Here is a 24,769-nt window from a genome sequence, read left to right on the forward strand (position 1 = left end):
CCGTTATGTCTTGCACATGCAAACTCCAAAACATCCTGGAGTCTCACCACTGTCCTCTCATCCCTCCATCCCCTCCCTCCCTCTCTCTCTCTCTCTCTCTCTCTCCATCCGCTGAGAGCAAAGTGATTCATCTTCATTGCATTGGAGGGTAAAATAGCCACGGGGTCATTTCCACTCTTCCTCGGCCTGACCCCATCTTTTAAGTGCTGGTGATTCAGTGGTCAGTGGTCCACAGAGCAGTTAAGGGATTTTTCTGAATGCGCATTAGAGGGAGAGGGAGCTGCTGTTGATGAGTTTTTCTTGTGGTAATAAGCGGCGACGCTGTTTGGGTTAGAAATTTGTTTTGTGCTTCAAATGAAGCGAAGACTGAGTGATGTAAACCAGTCTGCTTCCTCGCAGGGCCATTGCACGGTTGAATGCAACTGAGACACAACTAATGCTGATTACAAACAAAGGATCCAATACAGATTGTATCATTAAGGATGATGTCATCATTTACGCAGCCAGGCCTCTTAACGATTTTTTTTTTTTGTTGCATGATTTTCCCCTCAGTAGTGTATGACATGTAGCACTCAGCCTCGGTTGAAATGTAACCAAATGTTTTTTTCTTCTTTTTTTCCCTCTCAGGGTGCTTTCACAAGCTATGGTCGGTTTGGCTGGTCCGAATCAGAGTGAATTTGATACGTTTGGTTAGTTTTCTATTTAATCTGGTTTGGTTTTACAGTGCACAAATTAAAGTGGACCAAATCATTTAAAAAATATTAGCTGAGAGGTTTGAGAGTTTTTTCACTTTGACTTGGCACTGATCTACCGTGCGCACAAATCCCTTCTCCTCCAGTTTATATCAAATGACTTTATAAACGTCACTCTTTTAACGGACTTTATTTAGCACATTCTGTATGTTTTCTTCGTCCCAGATGTCAAGCAAATATCAGATTTCTGCAGAAGTCCAGGTCAGTCCTCTCCCACTCGCGTTAACCTGTCGTTTACCTGTGTCCATTTCAACAAATGCCCACACAGGCAGTCTGTTTTGGTTCACTTCCTGCAATTGGGTCAGATTATGTTCTCACTATAATCAAACTTCACTAGGGTTTGCTAGGAAATGGTTGTTATAAATGGTTATTTTGGTCTGCACCAGAGTACGTTCACAACTGCCCAAACAAACCGCACCAGAGTTTGATTAAAACGGACAAAATGTTGGCTTGTGAAAGCGCCCTCAGATAGTTTTTTTGGTTTTTTTCTCTGAGGAACATTTCGAAACTTAATTGCATCTCAAGCTGAGAAGGAGATGATCATTCATTCTCTTCTCTTTAACTCTCTATTCACTTCCCCTTTTGACCAGGTCCTCGAAAATGTCTTATGTAACACAAATCTTGAGTGCAGAGTGGCGGCTTTTAGCTGGCCAGTTGGGCACGCTCACATTCACAGACATGTACTAAAAGCATGCGCGGCCGGCCCGGACTCTTACATGTGTCAGCTCATAGCCTTCTATCACCAGCAGATCTCAGAGGTCTTCTGATCACGGCTCACTGTACCTTGCTCCAGGCTGAAACTTTGTGGTTGTGGCTCCTAAACCTTGGAACTCCGTCCCTTTGGATCAGAGATCTGTGTACACCTTTGAAAAGCATCTCCAGACCTACCTGTTTACACTTAGGTTTCATTATTTATACTATACATGTATAGTCGTATTGAGTCTGTATTTCGTGTCTGTTGCTTTTGTCTTTTACTATGATGCACTTTGTGCTGGTGCTAATAAACTTTAATGACTTCTTTTGACCAGCTGCATTTCTTTAACGCCTCTTGGCTAACTTAACACAAAACACAGACACATTTTGGCAAGATTCAAGAATTATATCTGTCAGGCCTGGAAGCCATCAATTTTCCAATTTTATGTCTTTTCTTTTTATTCCCCGACTACAATAACTGCAGACAGCCCTTCATTAACACTGCTGTTTTCCACAAAAGGATGTTTCCCAGAGGACCAGGAACCATTTCAGGAACCTTTCCTGTGTTCCGACCAGTGGAACAAGGGATTATATTTAGCTCTTCTGCCATAGTTCCTGGTGCAAAAAAAGTCCCTGCTCCGGAAGTAGTACTTTCTGACGGCCCTGGAACTATTGGGGCAGAGTTTGCAATGTGCATGCCGCCTGAATGATTGGTCAAACGAACCAGCCGAAGCTACAACTTAACTCGATGCAGTAAGGAAGCACCGAGTTCCATTAGTATCAATATTAGGACGAAGGAAAGACATTTTTGCATCGTTTCTCGCATTTAAAAACAAAACTATGTTGTTGGCTTTCCAGCTAGTCTAACAACAGAAAGAGAAGGTGTGTCCATGAGTGAATGAGGGAGATGGAAAGAAAAGGGCGCAGTGATTGAAAGAGGTTACTTTACCTTGGGGACATCGATGGCGACCTCCCTCATGGCGCTTGGCTTCACAACAGACATGGCCCACTGGAGGTCCTGCAGAGTGACGGTCACCTTCCCCGTCAGCTGCTGGTCTGATGGTTGGTGTGAACTTCCCAGCGCTCGCCTCAGTGCACGCAAACCTGCAGAAAGAGAGTTTACACAGTTCAGCTAGACTAACAAAAAAATAATAATAATAATGCCACGGCTTAAAGAGATGGAAAAGAGTCAAGTTTCGGGTAAATCCAGGTCCACATGTTACAATAGAAAGGGTGAATCATTTAGAAAATAAAAGTCTGTAATTTGGAGAATAAATAGGGATTTGAAACTACTGTTTATTTGCCTAAAGAAGCAATGCTAGTGTTGTTGTGGCTTTAGGGTTTTCATTGCATGAAACCAGTCCAACTTTTTACTCAAAACATTCAGGCTCGTACACGCTGGGATGATACACGCCTAGCGAATGTAAATCTCAAAATGAACACTAATTCCTCTTTTGACCGCGGAAATAATTGGGCCTGCATTATTGGGGAGAAAAGAGAGTAGGCCAAAGGGAAGGGAAGTGTAATTGAAGCGCTTAAGGTTTGAATACCCTCAGCATTTGAACAAAAAGAAGACAGCAAAACAAACATTGATGTGTCAATATCACGAACACGCCTTTGTTTCGCCTTGCAAAAGAGGCCACAGCAGATTGATGTGAAGGAGAAAGATCTGGGCACAGACTCTGCAAAATGCGGAGGTGATGAGTGAGTACGGAAATACAACACATATTTCTAAAGCAGAAGTCACAAAAAAGATTGTATTCATTCACAGGAAAGGTAATTAAACATTCACGCTCTTCCTGCTTCGTGCTAATAAAGCTGTTAAGTGTATTCCAGGCATCCAGTGTTCCAAAAGTAAAAGTCCTATTCATGTTCTGCATAGTTAGGTAACTGCCAGTTGGAGCACTTCCAAGGCTTTGATGGACATGAAACTCTCCCGGTTGAATCAGCTGTACAAAAGATGAGCAGCTGTGTCAGAATATGTGGTTATTTGATCAAAAGTCACAAGCCTGTGTGAATACAAAAGTACGGCGAGAAGTCAACAATGAAACCTCCAATCACTTTGCTTAAAATTATATTACCTGCTAAAGCTAAAGGTTATGCTTTGTGGAAAGATTCAGCTGTTTAAATAAGTTCACTTTTGGATTGTGGGTAACATTGGAGTTTCATGTTTCATGTTTCCAATTACATAGCGTTCTGCATTTGCTACAGCTCTGATTCGCTGAACTAGTTTCTTCTCCATAGCAATTGTTGTGAGGATAAGCCAAGTTCACGCACTACGCGACTTCAGATGGCTGTAGTGTTACACTACACAACTTGCTGTCTTGTAATCGGGAGTCTTCAAGTCATTGTGGTTTCCACAGTACAATGACTGACCGGCGACAAGGAGTCACAAAGTACAAGTTCTTTCACCGGGAGGAATCCCTGATGAGGTTTTCAAACTGTATGCGTATTGTCATGAAATCATACACAAGAAGTGACAAGGTAACGTAATACCATGCACACAGTTGATTGTTGATGTCGTTGTTGGCACACGTGTTCTCAAAATAGCCTTTGCTACGCTAGAGAATGTGAAAAACAAAACAGATATAAAAACACAATTTCTCAAAAAGTTGAAATAATCAGGTCATGAAAAACTTTACATTTTGTTGCAAAACCTGAAAATATATATTAACGGTGTTCTTTTTGGTTTCTTTGGCAAGTGATCATGGTTTAAGCAGGATTATGTCCTTCGAGGTGTCCATAATCAGGAATTAATGGACTAAATTAATGGAGGCAACTGCGCATCAGACGGATCTGTCTTCCCCTTCAGCAAATAATTCTTGATAAAAGACACCTCAACTGGCATTGTCCTTTACGTAAGTTAGCAGCTCCTCTGACTTCCCAACTGTATTCGGCTACAGTTCACCCTCTGTCTCTGGGGATCAGCACGGTAAAGCTTCTTGGTCTTCTATTGTTGGACGCCAAGCAGTTGCAATCAAGTGCCTTGCTCAAAAGAAGCTATGTAAGCAGCATTGCTGCAGGAATGTCTTTTTATCCTTCCAGTCTTTTACAAACCAATGACCTTCCTGTCATAGGACTTCTGTTTCAACAACCACTTGAGTTCTTATCTCTGTCAGAGAGGAAATGAAGATTGATTAAGGACCTTTTTTTCTGCAGCTAGTCATCAGCCAAGAATGTTATTCAGATTTCAATTTTGTCTTGAGGAGAGTTTGTGACATTCCCAAAAAGAGTTTCCAAAATCATAGCAAAAGCCTGATATGCTGGTCACAATCTGCAACAGTATGCAAACATTTCCAACTTCCCTGAGAGAACCAGTTAAGTGCACAAACTTATTGGTCTTTTTCTGCCTGTAATTTCCTCCAATTCACATTACAGAAAAACAGCGCCTGCTGGTTGCAATATTGCACGCAATCATTACTAAATAGGCCAAGAAAAATGTGTGAGAAAAGTAGAGCTACGACAATGCAGAAACCGCCATGTGTGCATCCAGCTTGCATCCAGCTGTGCAGATTTAACCCCTACAGGTGGGAGGACAGGTCTTCTCTGAGTGAATTACACGCTAAATGTGGACAATGATTAGTAGTTACAAAACCAGCCCACAACCGCGTTTCCAACCCCAGTGTTGGGTAACAGTATATTAGACACACAACCATTCCCGATGCACATGTGCACACATCACACGGACGCACACACAGAAACTTTTGGCTTCCTCTTCTAAGCTAAAGGGGGGGGATCTGGGCAGGAGTTGGGGTGGCGAGGGCTGGAGGAGAACGGACGTGGTCCAGGGCTGGAGGCCAGGGAGCAGACGAAAGGGGATTTACGATCAGACAAGACTGCATCCTGTTTATATTTTCCAGGACCCGTCGACTAGGCGAGGGACGGACAGGCCGACGGAGAAGAAGAGGAGAAGGAGAAACACAATCAATGCAAGCAGGTTTGTCTTCTGTGAGCACGCCAAGCTGAGGTCAATGTGTTCCCCAGTCCTGGCCGCCTGGTGTATGATGTCTCTTTCTAGCTCTTTCACTCTCTATCCCCGTCCACCCACCCCTCCTTCTCGCTCTCGATCCCCAGAGGTCCAAACATCCCATCATTCCACCTGGCTGCTGCTCCAGCTCTTCATCTGCGTTAAAGCTTCAGACCAGTGCTGCTCAATACTGCATAAAAACATCTGGTCCGAGCGGAGGGGACAAAGCAAGACAAGACAGGATGTGGAAGGAAGCTGGGGCGAGGAGGGAGATGAGGAGCACCAGCCACAACACCATATGCACTAACCCCAAACCATCAGCTGCCTGCCCTGTGAAGGTGGAGGGCCTCAGCCTCCTTCAGGGCTGAGAGGATGATGGGACAGGGGAGAAAACCCGAGAGACAGCTGCGTTCTGATCATAAAGAAGACCCACAAGGGGATAAACCTCCAGCATGCTTATCCATTCTTAAGCTTTGATAGAGAATTACTCATTTTTACATTGAGAACAAAGGCACACATAACGTGAACTGTTATGTTCAGGGTCTCGTTAAGAGAATCCAAAGATATATACTCAGGTAGAAAATATAGTATACACAGCTACACACAAGGAGAACCTACATCCACTCATTTAGCACCCGATTTGACTGTTATCAGGCCATTAAATAGGCGTTATCACTCGCTATAAGCACCATAGATGGGTGTCATTAGGGGCCTACCACACCTACTACTGTACATTGTAAAAGTGAAAGTGAAAATTAAAAGCAAAATGTTCTAACATGTTGTAAAAATGAATGGAACGTTAAATTTGAACACAAACAAAAAGGTTTATTTAGGTTTAGGCAATAAAACTACAACTTCTTTAGGTTTAGGCAAAAAAAACTACAACTTCTTCGAAAAAAACACTTGGTTAAGTTTAGGGAAAAACATTGTGTTTTGGGTTACAATAACTATGAGCACAAAGACAACTACATATTGTTGCGATCATAGCGACTGATAAAGCCTATTTAACAGCCTGACAACAGTCTAATCTGCTGCATTTAGAACACATGCAACTCATTTAGAAAAAGTTTTGATAGGTCTTTTGCAGCGTTGAAATATTATGCTTTATTAGAGTAAAACACTTTTTGGGCTTTTTTCCATGACAAATGTGGAGGTCTTGCAGGCTCTACATTTCTGCAAAAAGTTTTATTTCTAGATTTTAATCCTCAACCCAGCACCTAAAGTTACATGATAACTTATAGCACTAAGTGCAGACTGACAGATAGTTTAAAGGCTCTAGTCAATAGTATTGCTGCACACAAGCTCTGGGGACTGAAAAATACAGCTGACAAATGTTTAATAAAAGTTTCACCAAGAATCATCTAACTGTCTAGAGTGAATCTAGCACTTTTCCAGCAGTAATGAAAAGCCTTGTAGAGAAACAGCCCGACCGGAGGGGAAATGGGGTTCATAAGCCGCAGAGCTCTGAGTGCAGCCTGGACACCCGGAGGGCAGCGGAAACTTGATTCAACGATGTGACTTTAACATTTTGCTTCAGGGATTCTCTCTCTCCTGACTGCTCTTGGCTGACTCCGAGCACACATTTGGTTTAGTTATGAAAACATCCGATGGGAAGGGAGGAGGGAAAAAAAGAGGCAACACAACACAATTTAATCTGAACCTTATGTGGACTCATTTTCTTCTTCTACTTTTTTTGCACTCCGTCTTTCCAGAATGCTTCAAATTTGCCAGAGATCTAGAGGGAATTGAGAGAAAAAGGGGCCCCCTAAATGTACAAGAATGCACATTTGCAAAACATCACACCAGGGCCTAAACTAGGTATGGAAGAGAAGGAAGAACTCATTTCATAGAGTTGAAACTGGCCGGGGAGAAGAGAGGAGAACGGTTATTTGTGGTTTTTCAACAAGGATGGTCTTAATTATGTGGGAAATCAAGGCCTTCTCTTTGGAGGTCACCTCCGCTGACCCTCGCACCAAATTGGCCCCCTCTACTAAAGAATCAAACCCCTGAATACAAAACATTATACCCAGAGATATTCCAACTTGTGATGGCACCGCAAGTACCTTCAAAACAATACATGAATCCTTATATTCCTACAGACTTTGATGCAGCCAATATTTAGATGAAGTTCCTACAAGCATCAAATGATCCATAAATCAACATCTATTAGTGACCAAGACTGGCAGAATGACTGGGAGCTGTATGTTTGTACCGGAAATCATGAGCACCTGCTCCAGTAATTACTGAGCCTTTGATATTCATTAATACCCGTGTCTGACCCATCTGGATACATGTGCGCTCGTCACCACAACAGAGGGAGCACATACTGTACACTAGGGATGTCCCAAACTAATCCTTAGGATCAGGAACAAGGTTGATCCAAGTATTTTCTCATGAATTATCAAGCAAAAACTGGGAAACAAAAGAAGGTGCAGCAGACAGCCGTTTCAGTAAATGATATATCAGTATGCACCAGCAATGCAAGAGCATCCTTTGCTGGTTAGGGTAAAGAAGGTTGGTTTACCACCACTTCAGCAACATTTTCTCCAGTGTGCCAAAAAGCTGCTTTTGTTCATGCTGGGGTTGAAAAGAGGCCGTCGAAATCCTGTCCAAGCCTTCCAACCACAACAGATCTATAGTAGCTAATGTTAGCATATCATAGATATCCAGGTATCGGCATGTATGTCAGCGGATAGGTAACATGAAATTGCAGTACAAACATATGAGGTATCCATATACGATTTAGTTAGCGTGGGCTTTCTCCCACAATCCAAAGAAATGCAGGTTAGGTTAATTGTTGACTCTAAATTGCCCGTACATGTGAATGTGAGCGTGGATGGTTGTCTCTCTCCATGTGTCAGCCCTGTGATAGTCTGGCGACCTGTCCAGGGTGTGCCCAGCCTTCGCCCAACGTCAGCTGGGATCGACTCCAGATGGATGGATTAATAAATATATTTGTTGATGTGCTTATGTTGAAAAAAAAAAAATTGCAAATGCATAATGATCAAACTTCGTTAAACTCTCAAACTCTGATATTGGCCTAAAAAATCCAGCATCAGTCAGGCTATAAACCACACTAAAGCTCCTCATGGGTAAACAAAACACTATAGGACACTTATGTGCACTGTGCAGCTGTATAATGTAGTTTCATTCATGCAACCGCAAGTAAACTCAATGCAATGTCTGACACTCGTCCTCAACTTCCAGGGAGGACGGGAAAAAAAATGAGGTAGGAAGTGTACAGTAGGTTCCAGTAGAAGACTTCAAAAGGGAAAAACCTCACAGAGCTCCATTGTCAGAGACAGCAGATCATCACCCCGCAGAGTCCAGGAAGGTGTGTCAAAAGAAGTCCATCTGCACTTCAACAGTGCATTCCACATTTCAACAGGGAAGAATCAGGACTGTGTGTGTGTAGCGTTGTGTTGCATTGTGGATAAGCGCTGCATCGAAAAACACCCACAAAATCAGGACGCAAGCTCTCCTGCGACGCTGTCCTCAGATGAATTGTGAAATACTTTGGGCATTACACCATTACAAAACCGCAGGAACGTTTTCATTACTCGTCGGGGCTTCCGGAACACTCTTTGCACCTGTATTTACAATACCCAACATCTGTTCCCGGAGCTGAAACACCGCAATAATATGTGCTCTTAAAGTGCACACACACACAAACACACAGAGATGACAAAGACAAATACACGTGCTAACACACTCCAAACATGCGGAAAACGTGTGCAGGCATACACGCACACACACACACACACACAGCTGTCACTGGGTAAAGGTAAGTGCCGGGGTTAAGGAGTACAAGCAGCACATTTCCGGATTTTATAAACAGAGGCCTCAAATAAACTTCACATGCTGATCCGACTGATATTTATGTGACCTGTCCTGAAATTCCAGAAGCGTCTTTAAAAGGACAGACGAGTTGGGAAAAGCGCTTTATAAGGCAAGGCTGCCGCTGTAAACATCAGCGAGCATTCAGCAGTGTTTGGCCCATTTAGTCTCCTACTGCAGGATTTATGTGAAACGCACAAAACTCGGCTCATTTTCGCCGCCGTTTTTCTTCCTCGTTTGGACTCGGCGTAGTAAGTTATTTAGCTTTAGAGGACTGAAGTGTGTTAGCCGGATCACTTTGCGCAATTACCGAGTAAATCATTTAGGCCGTTTAGTCTAAGTTGGAGAAGTGGATGTTAAATATTGAGCCTGATCTTTGCCGTCAAATAAGAGGCGAACCAAAAAAGCTTTCAGCGGACAAAGTGCAGAGTTGTGTGTTTATTATTCCACATAATCAATTTTACTGGCCCTTTTTGTTCCAGTGGGCTTCCCCTGTTTAGAGAGGCTTGTAAACAGTGTGTCCGGATGTGGCACAAACCAAACAAGCACGCACACGCATACACACTCGAAACAAACGTGCGCCCTCACACACACAATTTGCACTGTTTAGACTGTGGAAATGAGTCATCTGCCAGCACCGGGATCAGTTGAACGCCGACAGGACGACAGAGAGACGCCCAGAGTCTCCACGAGACCACATGATAGCATCCAATACCACACAAAACACCTAGAGGGATTCATAATGAAGAGTTGTTTTGTATAATCTGTGTTGAGCTGGGAACAGGGTCAACGTAAAAGGGGGAAATAAGATCTGAAGAAATCAGTGCCTATGTGGTTACAACGGAGGAAATCCACTTCTGTTGGCTGTCTCTCTATCATTTGAATCAGCACATCACCTAATTTGCCTGTTTCTTCTTCTTCTATACTTCTATAAACAGTATACACAATAGATTTACATGCCAACTTTGGCTTTGTCGTTCTAAAATGTTCTTAACTGATCTGAATCTGTAAATTCTAACACACAGATCTTAACTTTATGGCTTGTGATCCCTACCAGGCAGTCTATTTGTGACCACTTGTCTTGGTTAGGACCTCAGTAGTCGTGTTTCTATTTAATCATCAAGAACATTTTAAGCAAACTTTTGGAATGTAGCAAAAAAGAAGTATGAATTAGGAGCATTTCCATCAACTGGTTTGGAGTGAATAAACTAGGCTGTAGTTTCATCATACGTTGGCGGTATCGGCTACGCTTTACGCATGGCTGTAATCTGAAGTATCTGAAGTAGAGGTTGCGAACAAGAAACAAAACAAGTCGCCTTGGCCGATCTACGAGAGAAAAATGGAGAGGTCTTCAGGAATTTGCTTCAATTGTTCTGTCATGTCAGCTAGTATCGGCCATGTTTCATGCTGTCCAAAGGACGATATTAATATATCAGAATGTATTCAGGAAAAGGCGTTTCCATATCCCATCAACTCTTTTTCAACTAACGCAATAACCACCTAACCCAAGCGTAAAAACTCGAGGAAGTTTCATCATATTTTACAGCTTTTGTGATGCAATACTTCAAAATGTATATAAAAATATGTGAATGGCAACATGGATATTGTGTACATCAGCTGCGGTCAGTTCCACTAAAGAGTGATTTTTCTTTCACACATGGTCACATTTTAGGTGAAAAAGATCAAAAATATACATAACAAATATTTTCCGTCTCTCTCTTATATCCCTTTAATAATCTCAAATTTATCTTGGGACCCCAAAAGGGGAACCACAGTTCTGACACTCAACTCCAGTGCTCTGCTGATGCCTTTTCTCTTTTTAAAGTTAGTTCATTTTCTATGCATCATCGCTCTGTTATTAAATTGTTGCATTACTGTGCAAGGATTTCCTTGATTGTAGACCGTCTGGTTTATTGTACAGACACGTTTTCTTTTTTTTTTTTAAAGCTCTATAAAGACATTCTGCAGATATTCAGTTTAATGGTGGCACCGAGCCAAGATGTTGGTCTTTGCTCAACTCTTATGCAGATTTAGATTTATTGAATATAATGACAAAACATTATTGTATATCAATAAGCTTTGTACTCTAGATTAAATAAAGTCGGTTTCATTTATATAGCCCAGAATCACAAATTTGTCTTATAGTATTTTTTGTTTGTAACTGAGCAAATATCAAACTCTCTTTGCACCTTTTTCAATAGCTGAAAGGCAACAGTTTCCACCATGTGAATGAGACATGGAGCCTCAGCAGTCGTGCAGCTAACAAACAATAAAACATGAAGACATGACATAAAGCCCAGTCAGAATGACGTGACGAGGAGCTACATCAGATACAACAGGAACGCTGTCAGAAGGGTTTATAAATAGAGTTACTGGCGTGCAGGTTGTACATTTTTCCTGCTGTGACTAACACAGTCCAGCAGATCATCTTAATGTGTACATAAATCTGTCAACCTGCACGAAGCCATGATGAAAGCCATGTCCACTTCAGACACAGTAACTGAGACGGATGAAGTTCAGAGGAGCTGGAGGAGTGAGTCTGATGGAAGGTCGGCATCCACGACTGAAAAGAGACTTGATGAGCTTTATATTCTGAATGGAGGTCAGTCTATCTGCCCTCCACGCTGACATTACATTCACTGCCTGCAGCTGAGCTTGGCTGTTTACCTCCCCAGCAATATAACGTCTGCCCACTAGAGGTCCTCATTTAAGGTTACTACAGTTCAGCTATAGTGTATCTGACCTTTCCTGCTGCAGCAGAGAAGCAATGAATCTAACTATGCACTTTGAATTGAGTTTTGAGATACTTGGACTGTCAATGATACATATTAAAGGAATAACTTGTGGAGAAACAAATCAAATGCAGATGATATATACAGGACAGGAGGGGTAAAATTGTAAAAATATGTAATCACAATTAATTGCATGGTTGTATTGTTATCTGTTCAAAATGTACCTTAAAAGGAGATTTGTCACAGATTTAATACCCTTATTAACATGGGAGTGGACAAATATGCTTGCTTTATGCAAATGTATGTATATAATGACTTGAATTCCTTAGTTTTTTTAGTTTCATATGGTACCAGTATCTTCATCCTAGCTTTAAAACTGAGCCCGCTACAACCTAAGATTGATTGTATAAATGCGTTAAAGAAATTAGTGGCTTTATTTGTTTATTGTGTGTTTTGTCTCTTTTTTTGGCAAATGAATTGCCCTGCAATAGGAGTGTAGGCAGGTGGAGTGAGTCTATAATCATAATTGTACAAAAGCGTATAAAAAGAACAATTACACTACTAGATAGTGAAAAAGCAACCAGATGAACTGATAAACAAAAATTCCACAAAGCCTAACATCTGCCATCAATACAATGTCATTGTCAACTAAAACAAAATCAATCGCAGGGAGCAGGGGTCAGCGATTTACACAATATTATCTTATGTGTATAATTATGATGATATCAATATTTAATTTTTAAATCAATACAGGGATATCACGACACCCACACCTCTAAACTTAATTTGGATTTTTTTTTTTTTTTTTAGATCAGATCTTGATCAGAAATTGTTAATTTTAGTCTTTTAGTTTTACAGCTAACAAATATAAATGGGTTTTGCAAGAAAAAAAAGTATGCTTTCTTAAACCTGAGACGCATTCCTGTTTTTCCTCTCCAGGTTTAAAAATCCTACCTTTCATTAAAGGATCACGGCGTTCAACCTGGATTCCCTCGGTCAGTGCACATGATGTAAAGCACAGACTTTCTTAATAATTTGTGTGCTCAGAGGAGGCTTAAAGGGGATTTGAGGTGACCTAAATGAAACAGACTTTAATAGATCTGGTATGAGTGCGCATTACATTACATTTGAAACTGGCCGATCCGTGATCAAGTGTAATTAAGTGCTGATTATATAACACATCTGTCGTCAAGAAGTTGTTTTCTGGGGCTCGGTACAACTCGGACTGGACAAACAAAAACTCCCTAAATGACATCAAGATTTCCATCCATTCTTATGCACACGCAAATGCTCTCAAAAAAAGAAAAAAGAAATGCACACGCAGACAACCAGACATGGCCATCCTTCCCTCTTGGTTTAAATAGTCCTACTCTGGTCTATAAGCAGTTCGGTATTGTACTAAAGGCAGGATGTGAAACCCCCACCACAACCTGCTTCTGTGTGTGTGCATCTTAAATTTAAGTCATAAGTGTGTGTATGTGCGTATGCTTCTCTGCAGCTGTGCAAGGTGGGGATCTTGTGCGTGACCCGAGCGTGTCGCAGCCGTCGCAATATTGTCCCCCCATTTATATTTTACAGGAAGCGGTGCGTCGGAGCGTACGTTCCCGCAGCAGCTCATTGTTATCCGAGCAGCAGAAGGAAACAACTGCAGTTCCGACTCGATGTGTTTTTGTGCCTCTTCGGCTTTTGTTCCTTTCAATGAAAGCAAAGAAGGAAAAAACAGATATTAACTTGTGTGTGTTTATGTGCATAGTGTGGTAGTATGGAGGCTTGGTGAGGGTGGATCCTTACCCATTAGTCAAACTCACACAAACACACACATATAGGCAGTTACTAACACACTGTCAAACCTCTATTTACAACTTGTCATCTTTTCTTTACACCCTGCAGTATATCAACAATAGATCAAATGTTTACGTGTTTGTAAAAGGATTGCTTGTAGCGTCATAATCATCACCCGACTCTGCAGTTCTAGGATGCCTTTCAGGGTCTTTCAGCTCTTTGTTTTGGTTTTACGGCCCACAACAGCTTTAAAGCTTCAGTAGGCAGTATATTTTTGGCATCATTGGGCAAAAATTCCATAATAACCTTTCAGCATATTGTATTTCAAGTGTTCTGACAGAAAACTAGACTTCTGCACCTCATCATGGCTCTGTTTGCAGGCTTTAAAAAATCTAGCCCGTGACGGAACACTTTAGCCAATCACAGGTCATTTCAGAGAGAGAGCGTTCCTATTGAGCGTTCCTATTGGCTGTGCTCCGGCTGGTGGGCGGTGCTTGGTATTTCCTCAAGAGATCTCAACATGGTTGCCGGGGTCACAAACCTTCTAATTTTACAGCTAAACCGTGCACTACAAGATGTTACTGAAAACATTTGAGGCGAGAAATAGGCATTACAGTAACAGAATATTGATCCATATTTGATCAGCGCTGCCTAGTTTGACCGTTTGGTCGGAGTTCGCGAGTGATTGACAGCCGGCTCAGAGACGGCAGACTCCAGATCAGCTCTGACTGGTTGTTTTTCTCCGGTCGGTGAAATCTTGCAAATGCCATTAGGAGCACCGAGGGACACCGGAGGACACAGAGGCACATGATGTTTTTCAGATTACCTGTCTCATGCACTACTGTCAGGATATAGTGACCGTTTTATAAAAAATAACTTTTTGAATCATATTTGCTCCATTTCTACCCACTGCTGCTTTAAAGGTGCTCAATACAAAATTCAGAGCATATATTTTGCCTCCACACGGCTCTCGAGATGGTGAAGGCTGAGCCGGCAGCTCGCAGTTTAAGTCAGTTTACAGTGCCATGTTATGTGTTGATTTAGCATTTAAAGAAAGAAAATGCATAATCCCAACACAATTAGTTTGTTTTTTACTAATATCAAAATTGTTGCTAGATAATCACAGTCTTACTAAGCTAAGTGTTACTGTTTTGTTGTATATGTTATTTAATGTCTAATATTATTAACTAGAGTTTGCCAGCAGTTGCATCTTTACATAAACACTGAAAGCTTTGCTACCTAAATGTTTGTTTGACTCCTCTGAAGTCACAACTACGGTTAGTTTCTGTGGCAGAGAAGAGTAATATAACATATCAGAATATTCACATTCATTCTCTCCTAAACTGTTGATGCCTCGTCATCTTGTTCATCGATAGATATTTAGTTAGTTGTTAGCTATACAAAAAGGTAAATGTCAAACTGATAGATATTTATTATTGCATAAAACCAGATTTCAAAGGAACCTCTAGGGGTATTACATGTGGATGCCAGGAGATTTGACACACAACTCTGAAGCCTTTATAGCTGTATTCTATTTCACCTCAGCTCGTATTTTACTCACACTTTATTCCCGGATTGAATGTGCCGACAGAAATAAATAAAGCACTAAATGCATTTTGAATCTGTGGCGTACTTGTGAGGGCCTGTGTTTGTTTAGTGATTTGGGTTTGGAGACTTTGAGGGAAGTGAGCGGAGTCAAACGGGGTTGGGGAGGTTGTTGTCTCCCTCCGGGGCGTGAGGAGGTTTCTCAGAAAACACTGCCAGTCACGTCTGGCCCTTTGCGGACAGTAAATCACGCTCTTCGCCGGAGTGCTTCCGCACAGCAGCCCCAGCTCCCTCCTCAGCTGGAAATGCAATATGCCACGTACCCCAGGCGCTGGGACCACCCAGGAGCCATACGGGGTCACACGCAGAAAAACAAATGTGCCTGTGCTCGCACAATCCCCCACCCCCCCACCCCCAACGCCCACAATCAAGCACATTCAGATACACACATTCTGTAAATAAGCCAATATGCTCGTCCTCAGGATGTGAGGTGGATTGGTTTGTGGCATCAGGGGTGAGGGGGCAAAGGAATTTCACAACAAGTGGTGGTTTCAGTGGTTTCTCTCACTGGGATCTGAACACCACAGAAACTCACAACTTCCTTTTTGGCAAATATCAAAGGATGGTTGACCCTCTGTGTTCAAAAGGGGCTGCAGGCATGTCAGACATTTGGAGAAAATCATTTAGGAAGAAATAAGTCACAAGAAGTTGCGGTTTTGGCAAAGTTTTACGAGCAGAGGTGGAGTCAAATGTACCTAAAGCTCAATAACAAACTGTTGTTCGTATGCTAGTTGTTTGTTGGTTGGATGCCTGAGCCCACGAGGCAAACCAGACTGCTAAAAGATGGAGTGCATTTTTGGGCCAGCTGGCGCGTGTGACTTTGTTTTGGTTTCCTAAATGATGTTGATTTCGGGAAGAGAGGAAATCAATACAAAGACCAGCACAACTGGTCCGAGTAGCTGTGGATGTTCTTGGTTTCAGTGGCATTTTTACGATATACATTTAGGACTTTGTCGCAACAGAAATGTTTGCCTTGCTGGGAAATTTTGTACATCATGTGGCCCAGTAGAGAGAGAAGAGAAGGCGTAGATATGTGAAAAACGCTGCAGACCACATTCAGACTGCCATCAGGTGCCAACGACTAGGAAACATGTTTTTTGTTTTTTAAATTCCATAGCATTTTGACCTTCTACATGACAGTAGGACAGTGTTTACTTGCCTGCTTCTTTGCAAACAGCTGCGAGGTCTGCTCCGACGTATCCGTGAGCGGCGTCGGCCAGCTGCGTCACCTCCTCAGCGGTGGCGCTGCACGGGATGAAGTTCAGCTGCTTCTGCAAAATATCTGCACGCTCCGCAGCACTAGGAACTCCCACCTGCCGTCAGGAAATCAATAGAACAATGAATTGCAGAACGGAAAGTTTCATTTACTCTTAAAGTAATTGTGGTGGAACCCTAGAAGGAACTTTTGAGGAACCCCAAACCATAAACGGATAGAGCACTTCAAGGAACTTTGCAGAGATACATCCAGCAGTTATCAAACAAACACACAGCAAAGCAGTAGGTTAATCATTTTGTGGTAGTACACACCTCCAGCTCCTTGTCAAAGCGTCCTGGTCGGCGTAGGGCGGGGTCGAGAGCATGGGGCCGGTTTGTGGCCCCCAGGACCAACAGCTGACCTGAGTGACCCTCCTGGCAGGACAGGAAAAAAGAGTGGTCCTTAGTAATCATGATCTAATGTCATGACAGGCTGTTTTCCTTATTTTGCTCCATTTCTACCCACTGCAGCTTTAACGTTTACCCCTGTGTTGTGGTACAATGTTGAGGTTATATGATATGCGCCATCAGGATGCCACCCAAATGTATACATTTTTAAGAAAGACATCAACATACATGTATTTGTAATATATGTAATATGTCATATTTCAGTGATGCTAATGTTACCAGGCAATACAGTAAAGTTTCCAGTGTTACTAAGTGTTGATTCTTCAGTGCAACCTATTGACGTTGAGGTGTGTTTGTCCACTCCCACAGCTGTGGTAACTCTGGGGCTGCTTTTCAAAACCATCAAAAGTGTAAAAATAACTGATGATGGACGCGGACTGGTACATTTCAAACTACCCCTGACAAAATCTGCGGTGCTGGCTAAGATACTCACCAGGAATTACATGCAAATTGTTGCTTTGAGTCACCAATATCAACTTTCGAGGAGCTAAGTAAAACAGCCTTGTATTTAACTTCATGACCATGCATTTGTGACTTCATAAGTCAGTCCTGCTGTGTTTCTCGGGGTGGTCTGCCTGCAAGATTTTTCCAACTGAAAGACAAATAAATTACGGTGCGAGCGAGAATGCCGAGGAGCAGGAAGCGCTTTCACCACATTCCGCATCCTAATCAGTGCTGATGACCTTGGATCATCTGGCCTGGAAAACAGACAGGCGTAGGTGTATCTGTGTAATATCACCAATCCAAATGTAGGCTCTTTTCTGCCTGGGCTCATGGAGATGTACTTTGCTGATAAACCTATGCCAAATTGGCAGGTCATGGCAACCTTAGGTGATTTGTTTCCCAGGCTCCCATTGGGTGTGTGTGTGTGTGTGTGTGTGTGTGTGTGTGTGTGGGGGGTGGGGGGGAGATCATCTTTTTTCTCATCAGGAACTGACAGAGCGCTCAGAGGACAAACAACACCCCAGAGACACAACCCACAGTGTCTGAAGGGCGTCCAGCATGCAGAGATGGTTTCTGCATGACAATCTGCATTTCCAATGAGGACATTTCCTGACAGAGCCACGCTCTGCTGCAGAAAGACACATTCTTAGGTCGTGTGTGTGTATGATGAACAAGCGCTGGTAAATGTAAAGCAGACATCCTTGTAATAATGATACTGATGGAATAATGAGAAAACTGTTCATTTCATACTGTAAGCGCTGGCCAAGTAATGAAAAAAGGACACAGATAGAAGTGGCTATCATCACCCAGTGGAAACAATTAGTTGATTAGTTGACTGACAGACTGATTTTTTTTCTTTGTTTGATGGTCTTCATTGTCTTTTTTTTAATAGTAAACTGAATATTTGGGTTTTGGACATTTTGTTTGACAAAACAAGACATTTAAAGACATTGTCTTGTGATGGAGATTTTTCACTATTATATAGACAAAACAATTAATCAAGGACATAATTGGTAGATTACTGGTATCAGAATAGACTAGAATAATAGTATTTTGAAGTTCCTAGGGCTGCAACTAACAATTTTTTTTTTATTGTCAATTAATCTGTTGATTATTTTGTTGATTGATCGATTAGTTGTTTGGTCTATTAAATGTCTCCCAAACATTTCCAACATCCCAAATGTTTCCCAAAGCCCAAGATGACGTCCTCAAATGTCTTGTTTTGTCCACAACTCAAAAGATATTCAGTTTACTGTCATAGAGGAGTAAAGAAACCAGAAAATATTCACATTTAAGAGACTGGAATCAGAGAATTTAAACTTTTTTTTTCCCCTTAAAAAATTAATCAAACCCATTAATTAGAAAAGTTGGTGATAAATTTAATAGTTGACAACTAAATAAATATTAGCAGCTCTAGAAGTTACTGCACATACAATTCAATAACTCAAATGTGAATTCAGAGTGAAGTTAATTTGAAAAGAAATCCCAGGAGTGCGGTACCACTTGAAATAGTGGTCAATTGCAAGTTCTAAGAAAAGCGGCATTCAAATGAAGTGACTATTATACTAACCTGATAATAAACACCTGTTAGGATCTATTATGGTAGAAAGATATAAAGGACACTTACTGAACCAATCCCATCCATCAGAGTCAGGAGAGAAGCAACGACTCGTTTCTCCACCTCATTCTGCGCTCCCTCTCGCTTTGGGCACAAAGCATCCAGCTCATCAATAAAGATGATCGCAGGTGGTCTGTAAATGAAGTAAAAATGTGACAAATGTTATACACGAACACTGATGTTTATAAAATGAATGACAAGGCTGTAAGATCCAATATCACAAGCTGATGTTGGCATTGACATATTTTTTAGGACTTTAGTCTAGTTTAACTGTGCTGTGATTAAGGCCAACAAAAAGAAAACATTCAGTGTTTTGCATATATAGAAAACATACTAGGATAGTATTGATGATGGTAATTTAAGGGCATGATCAGCAGGATTAACTACAAAGTTTACCTCTGAGACGCTTCAGTGAATATCTGCCTCAGCCTCGCTTCTGTTTCACCGTAGAATCTGCAAAGACATAAGACAAGGATAAGACTCTAGGATAATCACAGCCTGGTGAAACTTTACAGACACAAACTACAGACCTAGAGCATTCAGAGGATGGATGGCTTTCCTAGATAGATTGATAACTAGGGGGTTTCTGAGCAGTTTACACAACAGAAGTGCTCGCCATCCAATCTCCGAAAAATGCAATTCTTGCAGAAATCTCCAAATGTCAGAAGTTTTTGATACCAAATCACAGCGTGGCTTTTCCTATGGTGTTCCTCAAGGTCTTGGTGTCTTAATGTGATATTCTGGAGGGATTATTTATCATTTTTATCAATTATTGACTGGTAAAAAATGGTTAAATTCAGCACCAAATCTGTGTAACAAATGGTATCAACCCAAAAATTGCTGCAACAACTTATGAGACATAATAGAGTATGGGGATGGACATCACACACTCATATCATCATGTTCTTAACCCTTATACAATTTATTTTAATTAATTTATTAATTAATTTGTATTTCTGATTTATGACTAGAACAACTTGACACACAGTACACATTATTATACTGGGACAGAAAAGTGATGCTCAATGTTTTTGAGCAGTAGGACCTACTTGCTCATGATTTCAGGGCCGTTGATCACCGTCATGTGAGCTCCAACCTCATTGGCTATGGCTCGTCCAATCATAGTCTTTCCTGTGCCTGGGGGACCATACAGAAGCACTCCTCGGGGAGGTGGGATCCCTGCACAGAAAACAGCTTGCACTTAGATCTTGTCTTAAATGGAGTCCTAGTTTAGACTGTTTGAAAGTCTACAGTACGCATGTGGAACAACAATGCGCTGTCTGACCTACCATAGTTGGAGAACAACTCGGGGTGTTTCAGAGGAAGCTCAATGGTCTCTCTGATGACATCCAACTGGCTGCTGAGCCCACCAATCATGCTGTATTTGACCTTTGACCTTTGAGCTTCTGCATCTGGATCCTCCTGCCCTGCTCTGTCTCTGAAACGGACTTTAGTGGAGCAGGACAGGCAGTAGAAGGTGTCAGTACTCAGTGCTCCACCAGGGGGAGCTGTGGGGGTTTTCTCTGCCTGCTCTGAGCAAAGTGAGCTCTCCACACTGACGGCATCCTCTGCTGATTCTGCAGGAGGATTCTGGGAGTTGTAGGACGGTGTGCAAGGAGCAGGGGGTGAGGAGAGAGAAGGGAGGTGGGCTGGTCGGCGTGGGGTGCTGGCTGCAGGCCCGGGCTCTCCAGGCGTGCTCGGTGCCCCGTCGGCGCTGTTGTCATCCACAGTGAGCAAGCTGAGTTGCAGGGAGAGGTCAGCTGAGGTGGAGTCCAGCACAGAGGACTCCTCCGTGTCAGGGTCCAGTCCTGGAGGTGGAGCTGGTCTGTGGAGGGTGACTCCGTCCTCCCCTCTGATGGTCTCGACCCGGAGACTGCATGACCGGCCGAAGTAGGTCAGGGGGATGACATTTCCTGGCAAAATGATGTTCCCAACTGGCACAAGACAGACAAACCAGTTATTCAGCCAAAGGAAACAGCAGTTTGGACTAAAACTGAACATAAACAGCAATTCAAAACCAGGACACAGTACTCTTTTTATCCAAATGGGGTAATTGTACAGGTCTTGGAGGCTAAAGTGTATGGATTGATGGATGATGGATGATGGAAAAGGAAACCAAAACAGGACCCCATGTTTACCTCAAAAGAAGGGTACAATACAAACCAAAACAGCAGTATATACTGTTCATATAAAATCTTAAATTACTGTATATATCAAGCAAATTATTGTAAATGTAATAAAATATTATTGTGCACAAATGTATCCATTTCTTTATTCATGTAGGAACTGAAATATTCTTCCTTTTTTTTTTCTTTTTTTTTTTTTACTATAGAAGCTGCATTCTCACACTTTTCTTTGTATTTTCCTATTCGGTCAGAAAGTGAGCTTTGTCATGACCAATTAGTTAACTGCCAATTATGTTTCATATTTCATTTCAGTGGAGTAAGAGCCTGGAATATAGTGTTCCTCTTTCTATTCAATATATTGAGAATCAGGTTTTGAAGAATTGCGTCTGAATCGAATCTATCAACAAGAATCAAATTTTAGGATTAGCAGAGATTCCCACCCCTACTTTAAAAGTGTCAACAAACATGTAACAGTGTGAAGAAGACTTACCCAGTGACCTCAGAAAGAAGTTCTTGAACTCTTCTGTCTCTAGTGTTTCATCTTTTGACCTAAATGACAGTTATATGTACAGTATGTGAGAATTAACTATAATACATAATAATAAACTACTGTATACACATCTTGTAATGTTTTTAACCTATTATATTAGGGCTGTAAATGTTAGCGTGATGACAATGCGATAACGCAAATCGTTTTAACGCCACTAATTTCTTTAACGCATTAACGCAATAGATCCATGTCATACTAGCTTGTCAGTCATCGCCATCTTCAAAGGGGTCCCTTGACCTCTGACCTCAAGATATGTGAACGAAAATGGGTTCTATGGGTACCCACGAGTCTCCCCTTTACGGACATGCCCACGTTATGATAATCACATGCAGTTTGGGGCAAGTCATAGTCAAGTCAGCACACTGACACACTGACAGCTGTTGTTGCCTGTTGGGCTTGAGTATGCTAAATGCAGTACCTGTGAGGGTTTCTGGACAATATTTGTCATTGTTCTATGTTGTTAATTGATTTTCAATAATAGATATGTACACATTTGCATAAAGCAAGCATATTTGCCAACGCTCATGTTGATAAGAGTATTAAATACTTTACAAATCTCCCTTTAAGGTACATTTTGAACAGATAAAAAATGTACGATTAATTTGCAATAATTGCGATTAATCTTGGACAATCATGTGATTCAATATGTTAATCGATTAACAGCCCTAATTATAAATCATATATATATACATAATATATAAAATTTAATTAATCTGGAAAGTGCCCTACTGATATTAAAATCTCTTTTACAGGAGCAGCATCACACAGAACACAAAAAGGTTACAAAACATTCAAGACACATAAAATTTAAATTATGTCATAGCATGTAATATGAAAACAGAAGAGTGTAGATAAATATTATTCCAAAAAGATGCATGCATAATGTAGATAAATAACATCTAGACAATACTATTTTTGGAAAATTTATAGTTTGTCATTTTAACTGCAGTTACAAGATTTAACCAGCAGATGACAGCCTTTACCTAAGATACACAACATAAAGGTGTGTGATACAATCTAAAGGCTTTTAGAGGTTTAAATTATTGTTGATGCTCTTGTACATTATTACAATGACTTTATCACATATAACACCACCAACTATTTGTATTGGGGTTTAATTCCAGCTGCAGATGTGTAATTTAATTCAATAGTGTAGTGCAGTTTGATGGTATTTCGAAGCAAAGTGACACAGTGGATATGTGATATACGCATGGATGGAAAAATATTAGAAAAACCTCTCAGTATAAGGCAATAAAAGCCAACAGCACCACAAATTACAGCTTCCAAATAATAATAAATAATAAAGTAAAATCAACATCTCAGTTTCAACACAAACTGAACATTATAACCTTCATGATTTATTGCAGTGCTGCTGTATTAGACTGTATTAGTTTTAGCTAGATGTACCTAATAAACTAGCAACTGAGTGTACAATAACTATAATGTAGTATTATTAGAAGTATAGTGTGACTATGATATTTTAATATGTATAATGTATATTTTTAATTTACATAATTTATTATTTGTTTTAAGTCAGTGAGAGTCAGATGAAGGCTACCTGTTAGAGAGGACCACCTCCTCAGCCTGAAGCACAGGACCTGTCAGTGGATGCAGCATCACCTCGTCACCTGACTTCACTCTGAGGTTATTCTGAGCACATTTCTGAAGACCAACTTTTCCACCAGGAAAGGAGGCAACCGGCCATCCTAAACACACCTGTAACACAGACGAAATAGACAAATGAATATTAATAACATAACAGCATCACTCATTTCATACGTTAGTCAGTAGAGCTTTAAAATAACAATTCAACTGATGAGGAGAGAAGAGGAGAAGAGAGGACACCTCTTGTTGTCCTGTGGGACTCGTCAGCAGGACCGGCCTCCCGATGCAAACACTGGCTGACTTCATTGAATTGAGGCTCAGTTGAACTAAAGTTGATCTGCAACTTTTGGGTGTTTTGTCATCAGCTGTGAGGAAAAATAACAAACAATAAACAATAAATCAGACTTCAATTAAGTAAAAGTGAAATTTCACAACATATATACATATACATATATGTTCCCATTCACTCTGTATCTTTTATGTCTCTATTATTGTTTTTATAATTTTTGTATACCTTTACCTCTCCTGTGTTTCACTCTGTGTGCTGATGTTTGCTGATGTTGCTGCTTTGACACCTGAATTTCCCTCCGGGGATTAATAAAGGTTCATCTTATCTTATCTTATCTTGTAAGTGATGGGGAAAGAATCCACAGTCCTTTTTTCTATGCAAAAATACAATATAAAGTGCAGCTGAAGTTAATTTGAGCAGTCTGAATTAGACAAATCAAGATATCTTGCTTTTTATACCAAAAAGACTGTAACTTTGGAAAAAAATCCACATGGTTATTATGTCAATAAATATTGATAAATAGCCTCAACCAGTGTCTCAATTTAAATCAAATGTGTGAGAGACAAATCAAAACAGAGCAGCATGTCAGCATCCATCAGCATCAGTGAGTGAGACGGCATACATGTTTATACTGCATATTGGTTCATTTACTGCATTTATATACTCTACAAACTGTGTCAAAGCATGTTAAACTGTTGGCTTTATGCCTCAATGTCTTACCTTTCTCAATGAAATCAATGACAGTGAATGAGTTGCTGTGTAAACTTGTGCTGCTTCCTCCTTCGTGGCTAGATGTCTGCAGGTTGGAGGAGTCATTGGAGCTCTCCTTCAGTAGCAGTGAACTGTCTCCTTCACTCGCTCTCTTCGATTTGCTCTTATTCTTCTTTGAGGACATTTTTTAATAGTGAAAATCTCCTCCACGTGAACCTGCAGACATGTGTAAACACGGAGGATGGAGTGTAAACTTCCTGGTTAAAGTTTAATCCCGCCTCCCTTTTACCGTAAATATATTTTGCAGCAGGAGAAAAAAAAGTTGTGCAAAACTCCATAGAAAAATCATACAATTTTAGGTTTTCTTTGTTACGAACAAGTAGGAACACATACTTT

General features: G+C 41.1%; 1 protein-coding gene across 1 annotated transcript in view; it reads right to left on the reverse strand.

Annotated features, from left to right (window-relative positions):
• The window catches only part of afg2a (AFG2 AAA ATPase homolog A), a 121,098-nt gene extending 96,460 nt beyond the window's left edge, over positions 1 to 24,638 (reverse strand). The window contains exons 1-11 of the mRNA XM_074649068.1: positions 24,383 to 24,638; positions 23,614 to 23,738; positions 23,327 to 23,484; positions 21,709 to 21,767; positions 20,382 to 21,026; positions 20,142 to 20,271; positions 19,489 to 19,545; positions 19,102 to 19,225; positions 16,896 to 16,997; positions 16,528 to 16,681; positions 2,395 to 2,549 (exon numbers count right to left, since the gene is read on the reverse strand). Of these exons, the coding sequence (XP_074505169.1) occupies positions 2,395 to 2,549; positions 16,528 to 16,681; positions 16,896 to 16,997; positions 19,102 to 19,225; positions 19,489 to 19,545; positions 20,142 to 20,271; positions 20,382 to 21,026; positions 21,709 to 21,767; positions 23,327 to 23,484; positions 23,614 to 23,738; positions 24,383 to 24,557 (1,884 nt within the window). The 5' untranslated portion in view covers positions 24,558 to 24,638. The remainder of the gene's footprint in view (positions 1 to 2,394; positions 2,550 to 16,527; positions 16,682 to 16,895; positions 16,998 to 19,101; positions 19,226 to 19,488; positions 19,546 to 20,141; positions 20,272 to 20,381; positions 21,027 to 21,708; positions 21,768 to 23,326; positions 23,485 to 23,613; positions 23,739 to 24,382) is intronic.
• Between the last annotated feature and the right edge of the window lie 131 nt (positions 24,639 to 24,769).

This window comes from Sebastes fasciatus, chromosome 10 (assembly GCF_043250625.1).
Source record: "Sebastes fasciatus isolate fSebFas1 chromosome 10, fSebFas1.pri, whole genome shotgun sequence".
NCBI lineage: Eukaryota > Metazoa > Chordata > Actinopteri > Perciformes > Sebastidae > Sebastes > Sebastes fasciatus.